Consider the following 25,124-nt stretch of genomic DNA (forward strand, 5'->3'; position numbering starts at 1 on the left):
AGTGTCGGTATTGAAAGGAGAAGCTTCGTATCGTTTTTCAAATATTTTTTAATAAGTTCGATAAAAAAAATTATATAAATCGAATACTTAGTAACAATGTAATAAGTATCATCGTATAAACAAAGGGCTAAATACAAATGTACAGTCGTTACGCGTATAAAGTTAGTCGTCGATGCGACTAATCTCGCTATCGTGGTACAATGAGAACTTAAAACTACCAGACGCACGGCTCGGACGCGTGATCTTTCGATCGCGCGCGCGTTAAACGCTGCACACGCTCGAGGCGTTTCCCGATTTTTTCACGAGAATCAGTCGCGTGAAATTACTCGGAATACGCGCGGTGTTCGCGTATCGACGCGCGCGAACGAGAACGAACGCGATTTCGAGCATATTCTTCTCGCGCGCGACGAGATCGAACGATCCAAGGTAACGGGACGAGAATCACGGAAGCGACGGAAACTCGAAACAACGAGTAGGGCGATACATATACGTACCTGTATACATATAAGAAGAGGGAAATCGTCGCGTTCCTCGATTTCGAGCAAACGCTTCGAACGCGACGACCGCTACGATCTCCGATAACCGTATTCGCGGGAAGATATTGCTTAACGCGCTTTCGTTGGCATTTTTCGCAAACTTGCGTACGCTCGAAAAAATGAAACCGATCGTTTCTTAATCTCCTGCGCCCTTTCTATATTCGAGAACGACCGTCGTCTTTCGTTCGCCGTTGGCGAGTTTACGGACAGATATACATACGGGTAATATTGCACTTTGGTGTGTTCCTTTATATTTCTATATAGTTACGGGTAACGGAGTAGAAACGTACCGATTTCTCTGCTCGTCACATTTTTCTTATTCCTCTTCCCTCTCCATTTTTCTTGATCCCCTTCGCTATCCTATGTCCTGCTCCGTTCCCGGACGCGTTCCGAGAGCAGCGAAAACGATAACGTCGCGTGGCGGAAAAATCATCACCCTCGGGGTAGTTATCGCGCGCGACTTCCCTTCGATCCAAACGGAAGCGATTCGATTCTGTTCGACTCGAATCGCGACGAGCAAAAACCAGATTTTCGTCGACGTCGCTAGTCGTCCAATGGATCGAATCGTTCGACGATTAGCGACGATGAAATCGGATTCGATCGGTTGTCGGATATCTTTAGATTTAGAATATTCACAGCCTATTAAATCGTTGGAAAAGGGAAGAGAGAACGCGAATAATCGGCAGTCGAAAAGACAACAGGCGCAAAAGTCCGTTTTCTACTTTGGTTCTCGACGTTCGAGTTCGCTCCGTTCGCTTCAAAGTTTTTTCTTTCCTTCGTACGTGCGGACATTATTATCTTTTTGAGCGAGTTAGTCGAAGGAAGAATCGAACGAGCCGAATCGCGTCCGGTTGAAATTAAATATGAAAGAGCCAACGAGAACGAGTAAAAAAGAGAGAGAGAGATAGCGAAGGAAAGAGAATGACGCGTAGATACGAGTTCGGTTGGCAGTGTGCTCGATATCGTGAAGCCCGTCGTTTGGACGAGCGCGCGTTCGAAAGATCGAATAACGTTTGTTCGAACGTCGAAAGTACGGGTACCGCGAGAAAGATAGAAAAGCGGTCGCGTGGATCAGCCGTAACGAGCCACGAACGAGTGGGACGTCGTTGCGAAGGTAAAGACGAAGAAACGTGAGATCAAAACGTTGGTTCCGAGGTTCGTCGCGGCGAACAAACGAATCGAAAGATCGCGACGACGACTACGTACTACGTTCGTCGGTTAACGATGCCGTACAGAGTAAAAAAATACCTTATATCTAATATACTACAGTACATGTACAAAAAGGGTCGGACAGGATTTCTCCGAGGGCGATCGCGCGACAAAGCGGAAAAGCGAAACCAGGGCCTCGTTCCGTTTCAGAAGCTGACCCAGTCGTTGCCGACGCCGATGGTGGATAACATGTCCGTAACGTCGGGCGTGCAGGAGAACTCGAAATGCGAGCCGCTGCTTGAACTGGCAGTTTCGAAGGTATCCAGATCGGTGGTGATCGTCTCCATGTCCAGATCGATCTTGAAATCGGACGGTTGTATCTGCAAGAGGTCCGTCAACGAGTAAAGGTCGGCCAGGCTGGGATTGTTTGTCGGTTCCTCGAGTTTGACCACCGTGGCGGCGGCGGTCGCGTCGGCGAGACCGGTTTCTTCGAGCACGGCGCCGCCGTCCTCGATCGTCCTGGTCGCCGCGTTCGTCGACATGCTCAAATCGGAGGCGGACACGGAGGAGGACGAGAGGGCAGGGATCGTGGTCCTGGCAGTGGTCAGCGAGGACGGCGGGGACGTTCGTTGCGGTACGTGCAACGCAGCCGGCGACGACATCGTCCTTGTCCTGCTGGTCGTTTCGACTTCCGCGTCCGTCTCCATGGTCTCGATCGGTTCCTCCTTCACCAGGAAGTTGGAACGGTGGCTGGGCGTTTGCGAGCGATAACTCCTGTCGGTGATGAGTCCGTCGATGTCCTCGACGGATGCCGGGAAGGTAACGGAGGAAGCGGCGGTGACGTTGGAAGAAACGGGACCGACCGAGGACAACAATCGATCTTTCGGTTCGAACGCGGTCTCGTAGTCCATGTCCAGGTTGGCCTCGCGGTCGATCTTGCCGGTCCCCTTGGACGCGACGAGACTGCTGCTCGAGGCGGAGGTTGCGCCCAGACGAGCGGACGAGGCGCAGTCGAGGAAATTGTCCTCGTAGAAACTGGCCGATTCCGGAGAATCGGGCGTGACGCAGGATGGACTGCTCGGTATCTTGGCGGTGACGATCGGTGGCGCGGGTGTGTAATCGAGCGAAGATCGTTTGTCGAGCGCCAATCTGACTTTCAAACGCGACATCGGTTTGCCAGCGGTCGCGTGCGTCTGTAATCTCTTGACCGTAGCACCGACGCTACTGTTCGTCGGCACGTTGTTGTTGCTGTCGTTTCGCGCGTGGCCTCTCGACGTACCGATGCACGCGATCGACGACGAGGACGACGCCAACGACTTCCTCGACTTCTTGGCGCCTTCCTTCGTCTTCGTAGCGACCGACGCTGTCGGTTTCGACGTCTTTTTCCTCGGTCGATATTTGTAGTCGGGATATTCCATCATATGCAACTGTCTGAGTCTCTCGGCTTCCTCGATGAACGGTCGCCTTTCCGCCTCGTCCAACGTCTTCCACCGTCTACCCAATCGCTTACTGATCTCCGCGTTGTGCATGTCCGGCTGAATCTCGCAAATTTTTCTCCGTTCTATCTGCGACCAAACCATGAACGCGTTCATCGGTCTCTTTATATGATTCGGATTGTTCTTCTTCGTCTGAAACAGAATAATCAGAAAATCCAATCATCCCGTTCGTTCCAGCGCGTCTCGTTCTTTCCATCGTGATCGTATCGCCTTTCGTCTCGACGCGAGAGGCGACGTTGCGTATATAGAAAGAAAGAGCGAGAGGACACGCGTACGAAATCGAAATCGTTCGCGTTCGTTCGGAACAATCGCGCGGTTCTTATTACAGGCCGGCGAGTCCGTGGGAGCGCGGATAACGCGTACCGTGCGCGCGTTCTGCCCATTATACTTTTAGATATCGTCGATCGGTCGACGCGCATCCGAGTGGAAATCGAAAGGCTGGATATGTAGGTTAGCGAGGCGCGACGACGCCGACTACGAGGTACGCCAACGACCGCTGCACACACCGACAACGGAATCACCGATCGCGTCCACCGATCGAAACGTCCGAATCGTTCCTCCGTGTTTCTAATAGAAAATCCGACGCGATTCGTAATCTGGTCCGAACGCGAAACCAGCGCAGCGTATCGCGGACGATCGCGATACGATCGAGAATCGCTTTTCCTCGCGCGATCGACCGTTTTCGCGCGAACTCCTCTCTCTCCGCTTCGACCGTTCGACGCTCGTTATTTTCGGCAACGGATTTTAAATCATCGTCCAACCGATCGAAACGGCAGAAGCGAGTTCAACGACGCTTTATGAAATAAAAAAGACGTTCGAACAACGAACAACAAAAGTTTGTACTTTTCACGAGCAAATTGTCCATCTAGTTATCTAGCATTCGCGAATCGTAACGATAGACTCGTTTCCGATACAAATCGAGTAATGTCTTTGAAAATAAAAGATTTTGCACGCGACCGTAACATGTTCGTCGCTTTAGCCGTTTAATACTTAAAGCGACGTTCAGTCTTTCTCGCCTAGTTCGTTACTGTCTCGCCAGTTTCCTCGAATTCGAGTTCGTAAGCGTCGAAAGATCGAATCGTTGACGATTTTATCGATCGAAGAAGCGTATGAACGATCGCGTCGGCGTAACTTCAAAGTCGAGTCGAGACGGAATCTCGAAGAGAGGACCCAGCTGGCCACGCTTGCAACGAGACGAGAAAAAAAATACGCGAGAAATAATGGGAAAAAATGAAAGCGTTAGAAAAAAACAATAGCAAAATCCGTGAAGAACGTAAACGAAACTCGGTGCGATCCAAGAATAACGAACGAACGACGAAAATAACCGATTCGTTGTTTCACGGGTGTTTCTTCGCCGTGAAAATAAACGAGCGCGATCGACTCTCGAGCGGGAGAGAGAAAGAGCGTTATCGGGAGAAACGACCGTCGCGTCGTTTCACGAGTTAAACGTTAAAACAGCGACGTTCGGTGCGACGGACGGTGATTCCGAGCATCGCGCGTGGCGCACGTGCAAATATTTTTACGACGATCGTCGGCGCGTCGTTTCGAACGCTTGCGCGGCCTCGACTAGAGCAGAGTGTCCTTTCGAACGCTTTCAAAAGGTCCACGATAAAATCCGATGAAAATCCTCCGTATCACGAGTCAGTTAAACTCGTACGAAACGTGCTCGACGTCGAATCAGCGTCCACGGAATTGCAGCGTATTTTGAACCGAACGCGAATCGAACCGGAATATCGCACGATATTTTTTATCAGCGTCGAAAACAAATTGGTTAATGCGATACGCGTACTTGCGTACGCGTCGATGATTCGACGTAGCGTGAAACGATACGAAAGGAAAGGAAACGAAGGGGAAGAGGAAAAGAAAAGGAAAGAAACCGAGAGCGAAAGCGAAACCGAAACAAAAACAAAAACAGACGGAACGCGTTCGATTCGCGATATTCGAGGCGAGACAGCTACGGTAAAAATACGTTGGGCCGTTAAAAAATATTACCTGCGTGGCATCAGAGTACGGCGTCGCTGAATTTTTATCCACGAGCAACGATCCAAACATGGGAATTCCCGAGCTAGACGGGCTGTCTTGCTGTTGTGGCACCATTTTCGGGCCAGTCGTTTCAATTTTTCTCGTCACTTCACTTTTAATCCGGCGATCGCACTGCACTTGGACAACTCGCGAGCTTCGCGAGCTTCGACTCGTCGACGAGCAACAACGTATCGAGTATCCTTCCTTTCGGCGGCGTATTCTTCTTTCTTCTCGTTTACCAGGACTCTTCGGCTCCTCGTATTTCGCTCCTCCTTCTTCTCCTCGTCCGGTCGAAAGGAGCGACGCCGAGACGAACGATCGAAGGAGACGACGAGGAGAACGATCACCGCGACGAGCGACGATCTTCGCGATCGCGATACCCGACGCTACTAACAAGCTGGACGCGAACTGGCGAGCACGCGACGCTGTCTTTCGGCGAGATGCACGCACGCGTTTTGTTCGATCGATCGGCAAGAGACGAGAGGCGAACGACGAACGGCGAAAGAAACGCTTCTCCGTCGAAGCGATTACTTTCGAACGAACGCTCGCGGGACGCTCGCACTTTGCACTGCGCGTACGCGATCGAACTATCGAATCGCGAACACGGTATATACGCGGGCGTGCTTAATCGCAAAACCCGTACGCGATAATATTCTATCGTATCGGTCTTCTCAAGATTCGACGGTTTCTCGTCGATCACGAGACGACATTATCGATCGACGCCGTAACGACGCACGCCCGACGAGCGCTCATTCGCAACTAGCTCTCCCTCTCGTCAACCTTCTACCTCTATACTACGCTCAGCTGAGCCACCGAGTACCCCCACTATCTCGCGTAAACACGCTGCCTTTCCAGCCAGTCACGACGCAGCCGTTCTTTTGTCCCTCTTTAACCCTGAAAGCTTGTCCGTTGCTCTCTTTGCTTTTTCTTTCTTCTTTCCTCTTTCTTCTTTCTTCGTTTTTCGCTCTCCCGTCGTCGGCCGTCGCCGCTGCCCGCTTCTCTCTCTCTCTCTCTTTACCTCGACCCTTCTCTCCTCGTCCCTAGCCCTTGCTCTCCTCTTCCAAAGTTTCGCGCGTCCTTACCGATTAACCGTATTAATCGTTACAAAATGCTATTCCGTACGTTGCCGCTCGTCCGTCGAGTCTTCCGATTTATCCACTATTTGCCGCGAGTATTTACCCTGTATTTACCGAATCTGTTTACCGAGGATTAACCGAGTTTCTTTTCTACTTCGACGGCCGCGAGACGCTCGAGATTCCTCGCCGATAACGATCGGATAGGCCCATCTTTCGGACAATCTTATCCGAGTCTCGCGATCGACCGTTTCGTTATCGGCCGACTTGTTTTCGCGAACGAGCCGAGTGGAAAATCGGCTGGTTTTCGGGGGCGACGCGCGGGGAGACGCGCGCGGAAGGTTCGCACGAGGAAGGAGAGGAAAGATCGCGATCGCCAGGGTCGTCGAAACCGTTGACCTATCCGACGTTCAAGGTCTGCTTCGAAGGAGCAAAGTGGAATCGAAGCAGAAGCCAGGATCCGAGAGCCGGAGTCGAGGAAACGAACGAGCGTCGCGCTAGCGATCGATGGGAGCGGCCGTCGCCGCTTAACCGGATGCTACCTGCAGCTCGAGAATACTAAAACGCTCTTCCCGATCGACGTATTTACGAGCAAAGTATTTCCGACCGAGCGCGCTCTCGATACGAAAACACGATTTGTCGCGGAACATCCGCGCCGCGTTTCACCCGTCTGAGTCAGCGCGCGAATCGTTGCGCAATTATCGCGCACCGCGCTGTGCCGTCCGGAACGAACAAGATTTTCCGAGTCGCGACGCCTTCGACCGCGTATCTCGCCGAGAAGTTTGGTCAGCGCGAAACTTTCTCCTCCGCGCGGCTTACGAAGCTTAAGGATAAACAGCGTTCGGTAGGTTTTCGTTCGACGAAAACAACCGACGCTTCCTATACTTTTCCTTCTCGTCGAGCACGCGACGTCGCGTCACTCTTCCGCGCGTCAATCGATCGGCTCGGACAGATAACGCGCGTTATCGTCGACCGACCGATCGCCGCGACTACGGACGCTTCTATCTCGCTGTCTAGGTCTGCCAGACGCGTTTGATCGATCGATGCGAAATTTTGAAAAACACGAAAGAAACTGCGTCGAGCGACGACCGTGTATCCGCGTACAGGTGGGCGAGGAGCCCGGAGAAAGGGGAAGGAAGAGCAGGAGAAGGATGGCAAGATGTAAAAAAACTGGCGGACGTTGCGTGGCGTTCCGTGAGAACCGTAAGAAAAACGATCCAGCGTCGAAGGTTTCCGAGGGACGCGTGTGCTCGTGTGGGGTGTACAAGCTCGCACATGGTCCGCCGAATATACCGAGACACGGCGCGTACATACGCGAGCGTGGTCGGTTAACGCTCGGCGAACGAGGCCTTTGAACGGGCCACGCAACGCGAGACTGCTCGAAGGAAGGATGTGGTCGAGCAGAGGAGAAGAAGCAGGTGTTTTCTTCCGTTTCGCGTCCTTCGCCGCGCCGCACCGCGCCGCGATCCTCGTCGTGTCGGCCACCAGACGATAAGGACCAATTCCGAGCCGAAAATCCTCCGGAAACGTAACGCCGCTTTCCGTCGAGTCGACAACGAGTCCGGAAATCGATCGGACGACGATTTCCTCCGGCCAAACCGTCGTCCACGAATTCCATGATCGCAAACTTATCATTACGAACGGACGGAACGCGTACCTGGAAACGGATATATCGGTCCAGCTGTTCAGCTGTCCAGCAGCTGTGTACTTCACCTGCCGTTGTATCGTTACCGACGCGCACGCTCGTATTTTACCTTCGCGCGAACCGCTCGATCGTTCTACTCTATCGAACGTTCTTTTTCGAACTCGCGCTTCCGTTTTCGCGATTCTTTCTACCCTCCGACCGATTCGCGCCACGAGAACCACCGTCGACGAACGATTTTCAGACGAATCGCGCTCGTCACGGGGAAACGCGTCCCGTCACGCTACGGGAACCGAGGGACAATCATTTTACGTATCCGGCTATTTCGCGCTACTGCGCTCTCTTCCTACCGCTCCCGTCCTTTCTTCGCGAATTCTGTCCCCGTCCATCCGTTCACCGCGTTTTCCTTCGAGCTTACTCGCGCGTGAACGAAAAACGACTTTAGGAAGAATAGCGGCTGCCAGATCGAAGGGGTAGCGAGAAAGCGAAGCGATCGAAGGATATAAAGTCGAAAGCGCAATGGGTTTTCTCGCGACGAATTACGCGAAAGTTACCGGACGCAAAGTTCGTTTTATCGATTCGTTTTAAAGATCGGACAGGTGCGAGACACCGCGACGCGCGCTACACCTGCGCGCGTAACCGTACATCGGCTCTACCGTTTTCTTTAACCGCGCTCTTCGATTTTCCTCCTGCGCGACGCTGAACGCCTACGACAAGACGGAAACGCTTTCGACGAAATCGAAACGTTTACGAGCGAAGAGATCCCCGGCTACCCGTATCGCGCGGAAAGCTTAACGAGGAAACCGAAAACCACCCGGAGCTCCTTCAAACTATCGACGCGCACCGAGCGATACGTCTTCGTATCGAGTCCTTGCGAACGTTCGGGCTGCTGCGGGTACCCTGATAGACCAATTATCCAGTCTTCTTTTCTCGATCGCGCATTTTCCAAGCTCTCGAACACGGTCGAAACATAAGTTATTTGAAAATTATTCTAAATACTACGCTTCTGTATATGTAACATATAAGAGATTTTCGCACTGATAGAATGCATATGTAAAATATAAATATACTTGATCGACGCAAAATTTATTTATTTCTTACCTAACCTGCATTCATTTACCAGTTGAATTTCGCGGTATGGATTCTGTCGAACATGGCAACATCGATCAAAATCGATACCGTTATTTCGTCACTCTGGCCAGTGGGTTTCCATGACCAGCGTTGGTCAATTTTTCGAAAGGTAAGTTCGTATTTCATCCGCTTGACCGTGCAGCGTTCGATTACCGATCGAGCCGTTCGTTCTCGTCGGTACACCGTTCGAGGTACTCTCCAACGATCGATAAAACAGTGTGCGTCTTTCGGCTCGGTCGGTAATGCTCGTTCGATAACAACGAAAGAAGAGAGGCAGAGAGAAAAAGAAGATAAAAGAACGGACGAGATTTTTCGCGTAACACGGTTAACGTAAAATCAGCCGACGTGTACGAAAATTTCATTCCATTAAAGAAAACCGCTAAACGTGCAACGAGCGAATACGTTTCGATCAGAAACTTACGAGAAGCGAAATTTGTCCTATCCGATCAGGCGCACGCGACGATTTTCCATTAAAGCGGAGGAGAGTTTTTAAGCCAGATCCGGCATGTTTTTTCGCGACGGAACATTAATTCCGTCGCATCTACCGCATCGAAACCGGATAACGTACGATCAATTTTTCTCGTAGCGAAAGAAATCGAGTCGGAGTTTCGTTTAAAGGGAAAGGATCGTAAGTCGGAGAATCGCGATCGATCTTCCATCGAACGCGTTCTTCCGATCGGTCTAACCACCGATACGCCACTCGCCTACCAGATACGCGTGCATCTACTCGATTTCTTTTCCTTTTGACCGCGCACGGACCCCGCACGCTCGATCGAGTACGAAAACGATAAATTCTAATTACAGGACAACAACGTGACGCGGATGCACCGAACGTTGCTTGAAAATATTGCGTATCCTAGGGAGCGCGAAGAAAAAAAGACACAGCATATCGGAGCATGAATCGTTTAAGAAATTTAGGAGAGTCGATCGAACGATCGAAAAGCGTTTACGCGATGCTCGTAACTTGTTCGTCTACTAGTTGGATCCTTGGAAAATCCCTCGAGAGCGAATAATCTCTCGAATACGTAACTGAAACGAACCTACTTCGCCGATAACCAGGAGTTTACCGATTTCGCGACGAATCAATTTCGAGAAGCCGTCCTCGTAGGAAAACGCCAGCAGCTAGTTACGCTACTAACTAATTGGTGGGCAACGTCAATGTTGCCAAGCGTCTCGAGTCACCTGCCAACACGCAAAATTTCCATTTTTACCCTGCTGGTAACGTTTCTCGTCGGGTTTGCGAAAAATAGCGAGGAAGCTTCGTGTTTAGAAATCGGTGATACGTCGTACGGAACGTTTAAACGAATCAAACGGCTTCGATGACCGTATCGGATTGATTTCCAGTTTATGTCTCGACAAATATCCCATAAAACTGGTCGAAGTTGTTTCGTTTCAGCGCCTAACGATATCTTCTCTCCCGAGACTTTGATTCGGTCGGGAAAGAGCCCCGTATAAAACGACGGTCGCGGCAAGGAAAAGTGGCGAAAAACGCGTGACGAGAAGATACGCGATATTATGTCCGTCTTCTTCCGATTTTCTTTGTTTTTTTAACCGCGTTCGGTCAACGACTAAACCAGCGGAATCGAGAAAACGAAGGAAAACTAATCCACCGGACGAAAATCGAGGAGAAAAACAGCCGAACCTAATATTTTCCGTTTACTCTTACCTGCCCGTCCAACGTTTCTTTCTTGTACCGCTTTTTTCGCGCTGCCCTGTCAACGAATAAATCGATAACCGAGATAAGTCGACCGATTTTGCCCCGCGCGGACGTCTAAACCAATTTTCGGAATCGGAAGCGGTTAAGAGGGTTCTCCTCGCCACGGAATTCTCCTTTTTCTTTCCGACTCGAACCTTCTTGTTCCTCGCGAAACGTAGGCGCGTCGCTCGTTGACCTTGCGTCTCGATCGCTCCGAAAGCGCCAGTCTGCTTCGAACGCGTTTATAACGCGTTATGCTCACGACACGACTATTTGTTTCCTACTAGCTTCTCGGGATATTATTAAAATGGGCTATCAGGTAATTTGCGTGCCGACTAATGTTAAACGGCGCCTTGGGAAGCGGACCGAAACCGCACAGGCGCCGCGATAAACGGTAAACCGCGACCCTCCGCTTTTCCGGAAACCAGCCGAAAAAGCCGAGGAATTTCACGAGAAAAACGCAAGGCGTGAGTCAAAGCGACACGTATGAACGCCTTTTTTTCCTCCGTCCAGCAGATGAACCGCTAGTTATCTTCTCGTTGTTGGACGAAACGAGCTCTTCGAGGGGGCTCTTCGAATATTTACACGGAATATTAACGGGCGAACGGCTACGTTCGGTGTACACACCGAACGAGCCTACGCTGATCGAAAAATAATATATGTACAGTGCTGGCCAGAAGATTTAAAGCAATCGTTTGCGTGTACCAGTATTTTTAATTGTCGCAATAGACATTTTATATCATTTTCATAATACCACTTTTATTCCTTCGCTTTACCAGTTCCGTTAAATAAACGTTTGAGATTTCCATCGATCGACTCCTCGTACAATCTTTTCGAGAATCTTTCGAATCGGATTTCTTCTCTGACCAACATCCATCGTGCTCGCTATCACCGTCGTCGCCGGCGTAGCTATCGTCGGCATCTAGTCGGTATACTCCGATACGGATTAAGAACGAAAACTGATCGCAACGGTAACGAAAACGCAAACAGAAGCAACGCCGGTAAACTTAATGGACAGGGTTTCGCTCGATCGTGTTCGTACGTCTTCGAGGAACTATAGATGGATTAAACGTGACTAACGACCGACGAGTTTCTATTTTCTTACTCGATTCTACCGGCTTCTCTGCCGTCGTTTAATCGCGTTTCGGGTCCATTTCCAATCGCGACCCAGTCGAAATGCGATCGAGATAGAGCAATTTACGAAATTGTTACCTGTTCTATTTTCTTTCGTCGAGGTACAGCCGTGGTTGGCAAGGGACGACTCGCCGACGAGAACCGAAAGAAAGAAATTCGCGAGAAGAAATCGGAATTAGAATGAGAGTAATAAAAAAAAAGGAAGATCGAAGGGAGAAATCGCGAGTAGGACATCGTGGGCTGGTGCGGCGCGGTGGAAGAACGGCGATCAGGAACATGGGGTGAGACGATGCGAAGCTCGAACGGGGTAGCCGACGGATCCGTACGATTGGTCGAGGATGTTTAGATATTACGGGGTGGGGATAGGGATGAAACGAGTGGTGCAAAGTCGCGGGCTTATATAAACCGTGAACGCAAGATTCAGATTCGCAGAGCTGCGCTCACCGTTCACGAACTCGCTGATCCGCCGCTCGACCACTATCGTTTATCGTCTCGATAAACCACCCTCGCGAATCGAGGTAAGTGTTCCGCGTTTTCCGGCTTGGACTACTTCGAGAACTTCCGTTTGCCACGATCGAGCCTCGCAAAAAGATCCATCGATTCGCTGCACGTTCCTTATTTATTTCGTCGTTTGCGCGATTAACGAGAAGACGACGCGACACTTTTCTCAAGTCGCGACGTTTCCTTCGCGTCGTAAACTTACCGAAGGATACGATATTGTTCGTCTTTTCTCGCTCTTTCGCCAGTCAACTAGCTAGTTCTTATCGACGAGTTCTTCTACTTTTTCTTCGTTTCTTTCCTAGTATTACCGTTGTTTAACGACGGTGTCCGTTTAGCGATTAATATACGTAATAACGAGTTGCGCGATAGTCGACAGGGAAAACGTTCGTTCTTTCGGTTGCAACGGATTCGAATAAAAGTTTAAAAGCATCGTTCGCGCGCGATAAATTCTGTCGATTTTGATGGATATAAACCGCGACGCGTTCGTTCTATCCGTTTCCAGATACGATTCACCTACGCTCGAAGCGTAATTTCGTTGCCGCGTAACATTTTCTGCCCGACATGGAGCGAACGAAATTGTCCTCGTTTCGATGCGTTTACTCTCTCCGAAGAAAATAAACGTTCGTTTCGCGAGTTTTACGAGATTACCTGGCCGCGACACGGAACCGTTCTAACGCGCGAACCTAACGCGTAAAACGGCACGGACGATGAAATTTCACGCGCGAACGATCGCGTTTTAGACGAAAGAGCGCGTTGCATCGCCTCGTAGAGGTCGTCGGGTTCTTCTTTTTAATCTTGAACAACGGATTCGTTCGAGATGCTCGATTTTCCGCATGGTTGTTTCACCGCGAAACGAAAACCGACTCGACAAAAAAACGAGAACGATCGAACATAAACAACGTTTATCCGAAAGAAACGCAGCTGTATCTGATTAGAACGAAAAGCGCATTCCTTGCTTTTCTCGTATTTGCTGCACGACCGAACAGTTGGTTACAACAGTCATGTACACGCGCGGGATCGAAAACCGGAAAGAGTAAAGCTGCATCTTCGAATTTCCAGCATGGTAATCCCGAATCGGGGTAAACGAAGTTGACACGATTCGAAGGAAATTCGACGGGCGCTAAAAAGAGGCTATCGATGATCTTAATCGTGATTTGGGTGGCGCGTGGCGACAGATAGCGAATGTATCTCGAAAATCTTTGCAAAATCTTTGCTCGTCACGAGCATCGACGAACGCGACGGCTAACTTTCTCGATCCTGTTTCGAAGGATAGCGGTTGGATGGCAAGAAGAAGGACGGCTGCCATCGTGTTCTCGTTTAATCAAACGGTATTCCGATGGCTCGTAAAACGGGAAACGGGAAATAGAGAACGGAAAACGGAACTCGGTTTAACGCTGTAAAATAGGGAACGGAAGAGGAGATGACGGTAGCGGGTGTTCGAGACGAGGTTTCTGCTCGTTCGGGCGTACTCGGACTTTCTTCCGATAACGCTGTCCGATCGCGACGCGAATTTAGCCGCTGCAACCAGGTTTTTTCTTCTTTTTCAATTTACGTTCGGACTCGATCGTCCTTCGTAGCTAAATCGAACAACGAAACTGGTCGAGCGAACAATTCCATCTTTCCTAGCTCCGCTTCGACGCGAAACGCACGCGATTTTCGCGAACGTACCGGTGAAACTTGTAAGCTCAAGGGGACGGTCGAAAGTTCTTCGTATTCGCGTCGAACGCGAAGAATTTGCGCGTTTGTTCGCGGTTAACGAACGTAGCTAAGTCCGTGCGCGTGAAAACGTATGGTCAACGACAATTATCAGAAGCGACGAATCCAATTATCCTCCGTTATGTTACGGTTATTCGGCACGCTCAAAGCCACACGTGATTGCCTTCCTCGGCTGAAATACTAATTGAACGAATCTCGACGCGAAGAGAAATCGCGAAACGCTTCTATCCAGTTCGAGTCAGCGGGTTTCAATGATCGCGAAATTTGTTTACGACGCGTGCGACAAATCACGGAGCAACGAAATATGCGAACAAAATTCCAAATCTCGCGACGCTGTCCACGTTGACACGTAACAAAATCCAAGAGCAAATTTGCTCTCCCGAGGGAAAATGTCGCAACGAGGAAAATATGGAGATCTAAGAATTTTGGAATAGAAAAGTCGTCGGGTTTCCACATGTATCCAAAAGAATCCCACACGAATGTACATACATGGAAGCGTAGAAGAACCACTAGCACCACCTCCGAGCGCAACACGTGCCCGCTCTCGAAACTCGTCCGCACCCGGCTTTTCCTCTCTACCTCGATACATTGAATAGTTTGTTAGTCGCTTTTCTCGAATGCACTCATCCAGCTTGTTCGACGAGGCGACCAACAAAGTTCGGCCGTAAAATCCTCCTCCCTTCTTCCTCTTTCCTCGCCTCCTCGTTTCCTTCCTTCCGCTTTTCCCGTTATTCTCGATCGGACGAAAAAAAATTTCGCTCGTTACGCATGCAGCGGAAAGTGCAAACTTTCTATACATACACGTAACAAGCTTACACGAGTTCGTTTCGCTCTTTTACAGATCGGAAAGCAACGTCGTCGAGGATGCAACGAGGGATCGTACCGTTCTGCGTACTGGTGCTGGCCATCGGTCTTTTCGCGTCGTCGAATTTATCGGTGAACGCCGCGCCGTAAGTTTCGTCTTCGCTTTTGAACGTTCGTTGCTCGACTGTACGCCTCGCGCGATGCCCCGCTCGGTAAACTCTCTATGTATACGTCGCTCGTTCAACGAATCGTAAAAGATCTTGCCACGGATAAAGGATAAACGAGCGTAATCGGGGACCGGTACGCTTACTGGTGGTACGAGCGTACCAAGTGACCGCGAACAAGCGTCCGGCAACATCGCGGAGTTTAACCCAGTTCTGCCTGACGAATCGACGTTCGCGAGAACGCGTTTCCCCTCGTCTGAAAGAGTATTGCCGTCGCTTTTTACCGTGGAATCGTTCGTTTCAATGGGAAAGTCGTAAACTGGATGGAAACGTGGAATCGCCGCGGAACGATGTCGTTCGAAAGACTATCGGCAATTCGCTACGTTTTATCGAGTAACGGAGCAGTTTCGCCACGGTATTCGACACTTAGGAGAAATTTTCGCGTTTTAGGCAACAAAGTTACTGGAGTCAATTCGAAGAGGAGGATCCGGAAGCGCTGATGGATATCATAACTCGACTTGGACGCACTATGATGCTGAATCCGGAAGTTGAAAAGTGAGTAACGTTGCTGGTGCATTTCGTCCTCGTGGCTGCGTAACGCGCGTACAAATTTGTCGGCCCGTCGTCGATCGAACGTTCTGTTGTTCGCAGCAGCAAACGCGGATTGGATTTGGGTTTGAGCCGTGGATTCAGCGGTTCGCAGGCGGCGAAACATCTGATGGGATTAGCGGCAGCGAATTACGCCGGAGGACCTGGTCGACGACGCCGTTCCGAACAACCCTAGATCACTGACAATAGTGCTTCTCGATTTTCACCTTCGTCTCGATTTTTCTGAAACCTTCTCTCGCGTACGCGTCCCACTCTATTTCTCCGTTCCTTCCTTCTTACCTTCCTTCGTATGCTCTTCCTTACGATAACGCACGAGCGTCTACCTCGATTCCACGTGTGCGCTCACGATCGACCTTTTTTTATCCTAAATGTTCCGTCTCTGTGCATCGTGCTTTTCCCTTTTCTATGGCTCGTAGATATTCCCATCGAGTCGTTCGAACGATAGCGTATAGTCCGTGGATATTGCTCGTAATGCGCGATAACGATGATAAAAAAAGAAGACAGAAAAATGGAGGTGAATCGGGAAGAACACGATGAAAAATTTATTCACGTAAAATCGACCGAACAGCTCGATATGCGCGATCGTCGACGACTACTGTGCGTTAGAACGTTCTAAGTTTAAACCTTAGACCGTAATTCAATGGACGTGCGCGTATTGTTCGTTCGTACATGTAGAAATAGTCTTATTATTCGTCATTTTCTTTACGATGCCATCGATCGTATCTCGATACGCGCATCGAGTATAGTTTAATCGCGTCAAGATAACGATTCTTCAAATATACAGCTGTACAACTATAGGGCGGTCTCCGATGCATCATAGTGACCAGTTCGAATATTGCAAATAAAAAGATTACGAAAATCTCTGTTGTCGATTTTTATTTCCGAATGGCTGTAAATACTCGTACCTCGAACGAGCTGACGTCCGTGTAAAGGTCAACGCGTACATTTCCCTCTTATGATCCGCGTTCGGATCAACCTTATCTAAACTTTATTCATTTTTCCCACATTAAAGTTATGTACTAATATAAACCGACGTTATCTTTCCCCTTTCTGTTCATCTCTGCTCTTTCTTCTCTTCTTATCTCGAACGCGCAAATAATTACGATACGAAGAACGATCGATTAGGAATACCGCGTCGTACACGCGCCGATATGATACCGTGCGCGGAATCCGCTAAACCATATAAATAAACGCGAACAAATATTATTTGCTTTGATCGATCGACGTGACCCGACGCCACGCGCACGTATTGTCAATCGTTACAGCAGGCGCATCGAAATCGAACAAAACTGCGAACAAGTGGGTTGATGCGAAATTTACAGTCGTGCCGTCGCGCCGTAACGCGCGAACAACAATCGATTCGTCGACAGAGTCGTGCAAACACCGCTTTTCGAGAAAACTTACCTCGCGATTAATTTCACATCGACGAAAATAAAAATGAACGCTAGTAGACGATGCTACTAGAGTGCAAAACATTCGAAATTGTATTACGCGCGCTTTGAATCGCGGCAACCTAACCAAAAACGTGTCCTTGCTCGCTGGCTAGTTACCAACCCCGTTCGTTTCTATGAACGCGTATTTTGATTACATATGTACTATCGACGCGAAGCACCAAATCGTACGCTGATTATTCGACTAAAATCGTACGAGTTAACGATATTTATCGATCTCGGAATAAATTGGGAAACGAGAGCGTACGTCGCGTCGTTGGGGTGCAATCACGAAACATGATTCGGTAATTTTCAACAAGTTTTGTGCCGCGTGCATTTCATCGTCTATCGTGGATTCAAGTTGCGTCGAATCGCGTCGTGGATCTACGCAAAATGATGTGAACGCTCTCTTGCGGGACACGAGTCAATTTCAACGCCGAGTTAACCTTTCTACCAACATATTTGTCGTGGCATATATTGGCTACGAAACGTGCTCGTTTTTTTCACGATAATCCATTTTCAATCAAATTATCGCACTTCTCTTCGTTTATCTTGCCTCCTGTATCTTCACATTTTCTGTTAAACCGTTTCTTGGACATCGCGAATTAATAAACGAACGTGACGTTGTTGATTGGTTGATCGACCGATCCGCAATAAGTCGATAGTGAAGGAAATGGAATTCGTTAAATCGAGAAACAACGATGCGAGCGGGCTAGTTTGTCGCGTTTCGAAACAGCGTGCGTGCGTGCCTACCTTTTAAAAGATTGATACGCGTATGGATCGAAAAATCCAGAAACGACCGCGTTCCAATAGTCAACAAAGTAAATTGACTATCGGAATAATTGTAGCGATGCTCGGAATCGGTATCGCTTCCGCACTGTTTGCCTACGCGGCATTTGCGGTCGCGACAGACGCATCTAACGATCAAACAAGTATACAACAGGTGATATTCGTAAGTATCTATTGGTCGACCGTACGCGATCGGTAAGTCTCTTGCGCGGCGTTCCAAACGAATTAATATCGAAAGCGCGTGTCGATAACAGGTTTTCCGACATGGGGATCGTACTCCTACGGAAACTTATCCGACGGATCCATACCGGGATTACGATTGGCCAGGAGGTTGGGGAGCTTTGACCAAGGTTAGAAAATTTGAGCGGACAAAATAGTGCAACGCGCAACCAGTCGCGATACGTCGCGCCGCACAGCGTCGCGTCGATTTCGTACGAACTATGTATCGAACACGATTTTCCGTCGATAATCGTGAAATCATTTTAGGAAGGCATGCTGCAAATGTACAATACAGGTCGGTGGATTCGGAACCGGTACGGCTCGGTGATCGGTAACAGATACTTGAGTAACTTGTCGTTAACGCAGAGTAGTTACGCGGATCGCTGTCTAATGTCTGCCGAAGCTTTACTCGCAGGCTTGTATCCACCGAGTCCCGAAGAAATATTTTTTCCGGGTTTAAATTGGAGACCCGTTCCCGTCCATTCTACTCCTAGAAATCTAGACAAGGTGGGTGATATTCCATTTGCTCCGAAATCGGTTAAACCGAGTTAGCCGATACGCGAGACAAAACCACAATTGCTTTCAGATTATCACGGTCAAGGCTTCCTGTCCAAGATTAGAGGCAGCTCTGAAGGAAGCATACGCGAACGAATCCGCGCGTCCTGGAACTCCATCGGCCGAATACTATAAGCAACTTTCCTCCTATGCTGGAAAAAACATCGCTACTATCACAGACGTTGAATTTCTATATAACACTTTGGAAATCGAACAACTCCACGGTTTAAAACTACCCGCTTGGACAAACGAGTATTATAACCTACGCATGCGCGAACTCGCGGCTCGGAGTTTAGCCATATTTACCAGCAACGTGTTGCAGCAACGACTGCGAGGAGGTAACGGTCTCATCATGCACCTATTACCATTTTCTTTGTTTCTTTTTTTTTTCTCTACGATCATTTTTCGTATTCGACGGATCACTCGAATCGAGTTACCCGAGCTCTACCGTCCCGCCTCATTTGCTCTTGTATCCTTCCAGGACCGTTGCTCAAAGAGATCTTAACCCGAATGCAAGCGTTCAAAAACGGCGATGATACGAGACGAGCGTATTTTTATTCCGCCCATGATACAACGCTAGTGAATTTGTTGAGAACCATGGGATTCACGAACGAGTATTTCAAACCTGACTACGGTGCGATGCTAATTTTCCAGTTGCACAATGTCTCTGATTTTACAGAAATAAAGGTGTCTTTCAATTTTATTCTATTTCACTTCTTTCCGTTTATTTCATTTCATTTTATTTTATCTCTATTTTCCTTCGTTCTTTCCAGTTAATGTATCGAAATAACTCGAACACGGCTACACCGCATCCTATGGAAATACCAAAGTGTACCACGCCTTGTACACTCGAAAACTTGACGAGTTTATGGAAGAATGTGCTTCCCGATAACTGGGACGACGAATGTCAACCATGACGATACTTCTTCGTTTCAGCCTTGTTTTTCGACACGTGCAACCTTTTGCCAACATTGCGTTCTGCACATTTTTTATTCTTTTACTTAAGATCGAATACGCTTAATCGAATCAAAAGATAACGAAAGAACGATAAGCGAGTCGGTACGATACGGATGTTTGCGGTTTTCTTCTGATTCTTCCCTCGTCCGTCAGTCGGACGGCATAAGTAACCCTGCGATATTCTCTTACGTTAGAATACTAAGAAAATCCGTCGATTAGAAAAAAGAACGGAAAGTCTAACTTTACGTCCGTCGAACGGTACACGCGTCGTGCTACGCACGGCCCGCGCCGCACCGTGTCATACGAATCAATTCTAATTCCAGCGAAGCCGGTTAAGATTACTAAATTGGCACAAAATCGTTTAACCAGGATGTGTCCGCGTTGCTTACGCAACAAATGACACTGGATGTTTTGCATGTCTCGTTACGCAATACCAGAACGATTATTACGAGCAGTCTTTCCGTTGAATTCAAATACTCGAACGTCGATTAAACGTCGTCGGTATACCGACCGAGATATCGCGCCCTCCTCGAACGCCTACCCTCCACCTTTCTCGTTGTTCGACCGTTCGTCATTCAAACTTCTTTCTACCGAACAGTGCCCGATACATCCATGTTCTTTCGTTGTCTTTCGATTTAATTATGTTCCTGGTCAATGTTCACGGGTATACACCGATATGCATGATCGGTGATCATCCAGCGGTGATCATCGATTCATCGGTCGCTGCGATGAAATCATCGCGCGAACTTTGAACATTCCGCGTATACAGATCCCTCCTTGTTTTATTTTCTTCTCTACATAGTTGAATAGATAAATACGATAAATAGATATATTGATAGACGCAGAAATAAGTGAATCAATAAATAAATATTACAGTCAAATAAATTCGATTGATTTAAGATAGGACGTAATGACATAGCGGACGCGATACGTGTAGATATAAATTAAACTTTGAACGACAACCTTTATGCGTGACAAAAAAGACCAAATGTGATACGAATATGTAGTATAATAAAACGATACGCTTCCAAGTTATACGCGCTTATTGCTTATTTGCCGTGTATTCGCAGCATCTCTTCACTCGAAACGTAATTACCATTCGACTTGACCTACTTTTAGCTATTTTAAATCATTTATATCGTTAAATTAGAAAAGCAAATGCTTTATGTTTCATACGCGCTCTTATCTGTCTAATCACCGCTCAGTTACTCTCGCGATGGAATTTGTTACTTTCGCATTATCTGCTTATGTTACGGTTTCGACCGATTTCGAAGCGGTAAATTTATTCAGCTTGAATTAAGTTCGACTTGGGTTGAGTATCGAAAATCGATACGATTACAAACGTGGAACATCTTTGTTCGACTTTTGTTCCTATTTACAGGGAATATCTCGTCTCGATATTTACGGAAATCGAGGAACGAAGGTACATCGTGTTCATTTACGTTTACATGCACAGTATACGTGCGTGTGTGTTTCCATACACAGCACGTACATGCGTGCAACGGGCACGCGTGTCGCCTGTATCTATACCGTACCGTGTACACCATACATACGTAAGTACAGCAGGCAGAAACGAACGATGGTAGGAGTGACTACTAGCCAGAAAAGAACAGAATCGAAGAGCCAGGAAGAGGAATCGAGGGGAAGGAAGAATTGGCGGGGGAGCGAGAAAAGCAATGGGATGCGCAACGCGCAGCCGAGCCCAGAGTATCGGTACAGGTTCATCCACAACGTGGTCCGTTGATCGTTCTGGTCTGGTGTGGTATGGTCTGATCTGGTCGGCTCGGGTCGGGACCGTTTGTCGTTACGTTGCACCACGTCGCACAATCGACGTGTCGAGTCTCGAGTAGTGTAACTTCTTCGTTCTTTTCGAAGGATCGACCAACAGATATCGTTTTTCCGATAACGATTCTCGTTTATCGATCTAAGTGATTCAGAGAATACGATACAATTTATCGCGTTTATATCAGTTTCAGTAGATTTTAGTATTCCGATTACAAATTACAGCCATTCCAGCACAAGTGTACGCTCTGTCAATCGTACCGCATGATAGCGTGCGCTTACGCTTGTCACTCTATTTCTACTCTGCTGACAGCACAACGAGAGGTTAGTTTCCTTTTAGTTTCGTCTATTTTGCTTCTAAACTTGCTTCTTCTTACCATTCTATTTACATTCCTTTCACACATCATCGATCGATTTCTCGATTGAGCGTGATACACGCAATGTTTCTGACTAATTGTTAAGGAACGAAAAGAGCAACCGTTCCAATTACAACGTTATCGGCACAGCTTACGAGCGATACGATTCGTTATACGCTATATGCCGTACGCTACGTCATCCTCGTTTCTACTAATTCGTTTCTTAGAACTACCATTATAATTGAAATTAACGTCAAAATAAATAGGGTACTCGTGATTTATTTGTAGGATCATCACCTGACTACAGCGCGAAATGTTCAGTTGGTTGAGTCGAGAAGAGGGCGGAAGACAGGACCTCTTTGAAAATGTTACAGAAGGTCTTAAAAAGATATACAAGTCTAAACTACTACCTCTTGAACAACATTATCAGTTCCATGACTTTCATTCGCCTCAACTCGATGACCCGGACTTTGATGCCAAACCCATGATCCTTTTGGTGGGTCAATATTCTACCGGCAAAACTACCTTCATCAAGTATTTGCTAGAAAGAGACTTTCCTGGAATAAGAATCGGTCCTGAACCAACGACAGATCGCTTCATTGCAGTTATGTACGACGAGAAAGAAGGCGTAATACCTGGGAATGCTTTAGTTGTTGATCCGAACAAGCAGTTTCGACCCCTTTCCAAATTTGGAAACGCGTTTCTTAATAGATTTCAATGTTCTACTGTCGCGTCCCCTGTATTGAAAGGAATATCAATAGTCGATACACCTGGTATTTTGTCCGGTGAGAAACAAAGAGTAAGTACATTTAAAAATATATCTTGTTTCGCCAGATATTTACTTGTTAAATAAACCTGTACTTCCGATCCAAAGCTTTCTCTCTTTAACGTCAGGTTGACAGAGGCTACGACTTTACTGGAGTCCTGGAATGGTTTGCCGAACGAGTGGATAGGATTATATTATTGTTTGATGCGCATAAACTCGACATTTCTGATGAATTTAGAAGATCCATCGAAGCGTTACGTGGTCACGACGACAAAATTCGAATCGTGCTTAATAAAGCCGATATGATCGATCATCAACAACTCATGAGAGTATATGGAGCATTAATGTGGTCTTTAGGAAAAGTTTTACAAACTCCAGAAGTGGCTAGAGTGTACATCGGATCATTTTGGGACCAACCCTTGAGATACGATGTGAATAAGAGGCAAGTTAATCGGTTCTTATTCTACTTTTCTGATCACAATTTTATAAAGTAATGTCATCTTGTGTAATGCTTGTTTGTCGATATTTATTTATTTGCTTTTTGTAGATTATTCGAAGACGAGGAACAGGACTTATTTAAGGACATGCAATCATTGCCGAAAAACGCGGCCCTTAGAAAACTCAATGACTTGATCAAACGCGCACGATTGGCGAAGGTAAACATAAAAATTGCATTTGTCTACTACCGTTTCATCGTCGCTGATCGATCGATATCAATCCTCTGGTAGTGAGTAAATAAAGATAAAAGCTAATCGTGCACGATTACTTCACAGGTACACGCTTATATAATCAGTGCTTTAAGGAAAGACATGCCCAGTGTTTTCGGCAAAGATGCAAGAAAGAAAGAACTTATAAAAAATTTAGGCCAAATTTATGATCAAATACAGAGGGAGCAACAAATTTCACCTGGCGATTTTCCAGACTTAAAAAAGATGCAGGAATGTTTGGCACATCATGATTTCAATAAATTCAATGTTTTGAAACCCAAATTGTTAGAAGTAGTCGATAAAATGCTCGCCGAAGATATCGCTAAACTTATGGCGATGATACCGCACGAAGAAGTTGGTACGACGTGTGAATCGCTTGTCAAAGGTACTTTCTATCGTCTCTTACAAATGCCCATTTCGTCCATATCTATACATTATCGCCGCTTTTCCTTCAACGATATCGATTGTTTATTGATCGTCGTATAGTTACTAACGTTGCATATTCGCATTAATGGTTCGAATAATAATTGTGACGCTAATTCTAAAGGTGGCGCATTTGAAGGTGTAGAAGATCAAATAAGTCCATTTGGATACAAACGAGGGGAAGGTATCGATGCTGGCGCAGGTGAACCAGAATGGATCGTAAACAAGTATAGAGCTAATTCCGATGATATTTTCAAAACGCTTGGTCCATGTGACGGAAAAATTACGGGAGCAGGTAATTGTCTCGCCACAGCCATTACTTTGATCAACTTTTTCTCGTGTTTCGTTAATAAACCCGTTAAATACATGTATATGATATATCACTACGTTCAAATGCATCTATATCATGGAATAAAAATAAAAATAAAAATAAAACATCGCTTTTCTAATTTATGTGGCACTTTCTTTTTTTATATTAACGATGTTTCTTTGAAATATTTTCAGCGGCTAAGTCGGCAATGGTGAAATCTAAATTACCAAATAGTGTACTTGGTAAAATTTGGAAATTATCTGATATCGATAAGGATGGGCTTCTGGATTCTGATGAATTTGCCTTAGCGATGCATTTAATTAATGTCAAACTCGAAGGCTACGACCTTCCAGCCGAATTGCCTGATCACTTGGTACCGCCGTCGAAACGAAATTTATAAATTAATATCGATCGTGTATTTCTGTCTCTCGTCTCATCGTTGTTACCTTTGGTACATACCTTTGGCACGCACATTACACGATTGTATTTATTGATTAGCCAATAATGCGACGCTAAACACATCGACGGACGTTATCATTTTGTAAACGTTCAAAAGAATACACTATATTTACGAATACTACGTCAATAAATTATTTTATATCGCTGTTGGACATTTGTTTGCCTATTGGTTAACCGAAAGGAAGACGACCATTTTTTTAAAACTGTAAAATTATCACCTCCAGAAATGACTTTTGGCATTTTTAACTTAATATTACACGTATTCTTTCAAATACTACACTTATGAAAAGGAAAACACAGATTTCTTTCGAATGTTTGTGAAATTTTGTTCTACCTTTTCCTCGTTTCTTCAACGGAAATGAACGTTGAACTTGCTCTCCCATGACGGCTAGAATATATTTAACGTGAATCATGATTCGCATTTTGATAAACGGTGATTGTTAAACGTTATAATTGTAACCGAAATGGGAAATTTTTTAAAATGCCTATAACAAATTATATTTAACACTTAAAGCTATGACCAAAACAATTGCATATACACGACAAACCACTGCATTTGATATCAGCACTGCCTCCGTATGTAAATAAATGCATTTTTACAAACAAATATATATTCTTGTTCAATATTTCTTTTGTGCTTTTATTTAAAAAAAAAAAAAAAAGGAAACACTTGTAGCAAATTTATTTCTTTTATTTTA

The 25,124-nt window shown here is 46.9% G+C and overlaps 4 protein-coding genes across 7 annotated transcripts in view; 3 read left to right on the plus strand and 1 right to left on the minus strand.

The window, feature by feature from the left end:
• The window catches only part of Dh31 (diuretic hormone class 2), a 33,630-nt gene extending 17,098 nt beyond the window's left edge, over positions 1 to 16,532 (plus strand). The window contains exons 1-4 of one of the 3 annotated variants that reach the window (XM_012294648.2): positions 12,252 to 12,397; positions 14,938 to 15,046; positions 15,515 to 15,619; positions 15,716 to 16,532. In XM_012294648.2, the coding sequence (XP_012150038.1) occupies positions 14,961 to 15,046; positions 15,515 to 15,619; positions 15,716 to 15,848 (324 nt within the window). In that variant the 5' untranslated portion in view covers positions 12,252 to 12,397; positions 14,938 to 14,960 and the 3' untranslated portion in view covers positions 15,849 to 16,532. Of the gene's footprint in view, positions 1 to 12,251; positions 12,398 to 14,937; positions 15,047 to 15,514; positions 15,620 to 15,715 lie in introns of those variants that run through there. The other 2 variants (XM_076536143.1, XM_076536144.1) reach the window with 2 other exon arrangements.
• Positions 31 to 6,867, minus strand: LOC100875283 (Sox box protein 14). Its single transcript, XM_012294649.2, has 2 exons — positions 5,174 to 6,867; positions 31 to 3,313 (listed from the first exon to the last, which is right to left on the minus strand). Exons 1-2 carry the CDS (start codon positions 5,276 to 5,278, stop codon positions 1,892 to 1,894), a joined length of 1,527 nt encoding a protein of 508 aa, XP_012150039.2. The 5' UTR covers positions 5,279 to 6,867; the 3' UTR covers positions 31 to 1,891.
• A 463-nt stretch (positions 16,533 to 16,995) lies between the features above and the next one.
• Positions 16,996 to 20,658, plus strand: LOC105663736 (lysosomal acid phosphatase). Its single transcript, XM_012294650.2, has 6 exons — positions 16,996 to 18,055; positions 18,147 to 18,242; positions 18,379 to 18,618; positions 18,698 to 19,004; positions 19,148 to 19,353; positions 19,440 to 20,658. The coding sequence occupies exons 1-6, from the start codon at positions 17,879 to 17,881 to the stop codon at positions 19,581 to 19,583; spliced, it is 1,170 nt and encodes a 389-aa protein (XP_012150040.1). The 5' UTR covers positions 16,996 to 17,878; the 3' UTR covers positions 19,584 to 20,658.
• Positions 20,659 to 21,194: 536 nt separating this feature from the next.
• LOC100875390 (putative achaete scute target 1) lies at positions 21,195 to 25,052 on the plus strand. Of its 2 annotated transcripts, none has more exons than XM_012294655.2 (7): positions 21,195 to 21,729; positions 22,050 to 22,560; positions 22,656 to 22,969; positions 23,075 to 23,183; positions 23,301 to 23,619; positions 23,782 to 23,952; positions 24,162 to 25,052. In XM_012294655.2, exons 2-7 carry the CDS (start codon positions 22,075 to 22,077, stop codon positions 24,365 to 24,367), a joined length of 1,605 nt encoding a protein of 534 aa, XP_012150045.2. In that variant the 5' UTR covers positions 21,195 to 21,729; positions 22,050 to 22,074; the 3' UTR covers positions 24,368 to 25,052. The 2 variants fall into 2 exon arrangements, with proteins under 2 accessions (XP_012150045.2, XP_012150046.1); XM_012294656.2 differs by lacking the exon at positions 21,195 to 21,729 and having other exon boundaries at positions 22,117 to 22,257; positions 22,367 to 22,560.
• The last annotated feature ends 72 nt before the right edge of the window (positions 25,053 to 25,124 follow it).

The sequence above is a fragment of the Megachile rotundata genome, chromosome 10 (genome assembly GCF_050947335.1).
Source record: "Megachile rotundata isolate GNS110a chromosome 10, iyMegRotu1, whole genome shotgun sequence".
NCBI lineage: Eukaryota > Metazoa > Arthropoda > Insecta > Hymenoptera > Megachilidae > Megachile > Megachile rotundata.

Coding starts and splice junctions, on each gene's coding strand:
- LOC105663736 (XM_012294650.2), top strand. CDS start 17,879: ATGGATCGAAAAATCCAGAAACGACCGCGTTCCAATAGTCAACAAAGT. Junction 18,056..18,146: donor GTATACAACAGGTGATATTC/GTAAGTATCTAT, acceptor TGTCGATAACAG/GTTTTCCGACATGGGGATCG. Junction 18,243..18,378: donor GTTGGGGAGCTTTGACCAAG/GTTAGAAAATTT, acceptor AAATCATTTTAG/GAAGGCATGCTGCAAATGTA.
- LOC100875283 (XM_012294649.2), bottom strand. CDS start 5,278: ATGGTGCCACAACAGCAAGACAGCCCGTCTAGCTCGGGAATTCCCATG. Junction 3,314..5,173: donor CGTACTCTGATGCCACGCAG/GTAATATTTTTT, acceptor ATTCTGTTTCAG/ACGAAGAAGAACAATCCGAA.
- LOC100875390 (XM_012294655.2), top strand. CDS start 22,075: ATGTTCAGTTGGTTGAGTCGAGAAGAGGGCGGAAGACAGGACCTCTTT. Junction 23,184..23,300: donor AACGCGCACGATTGGCGAAG/GTAAACATAAAA, acceptor ATTACTTCACAG/GTACACGCTTATATAATCAG. Junction 23,620..23,781: donor GTGTGAATCGCTTGTCAAAG/GTACTTTCTATC, acceptor CTAATTCTAAAG/GTGGCGCATTTGAAGGTGTA.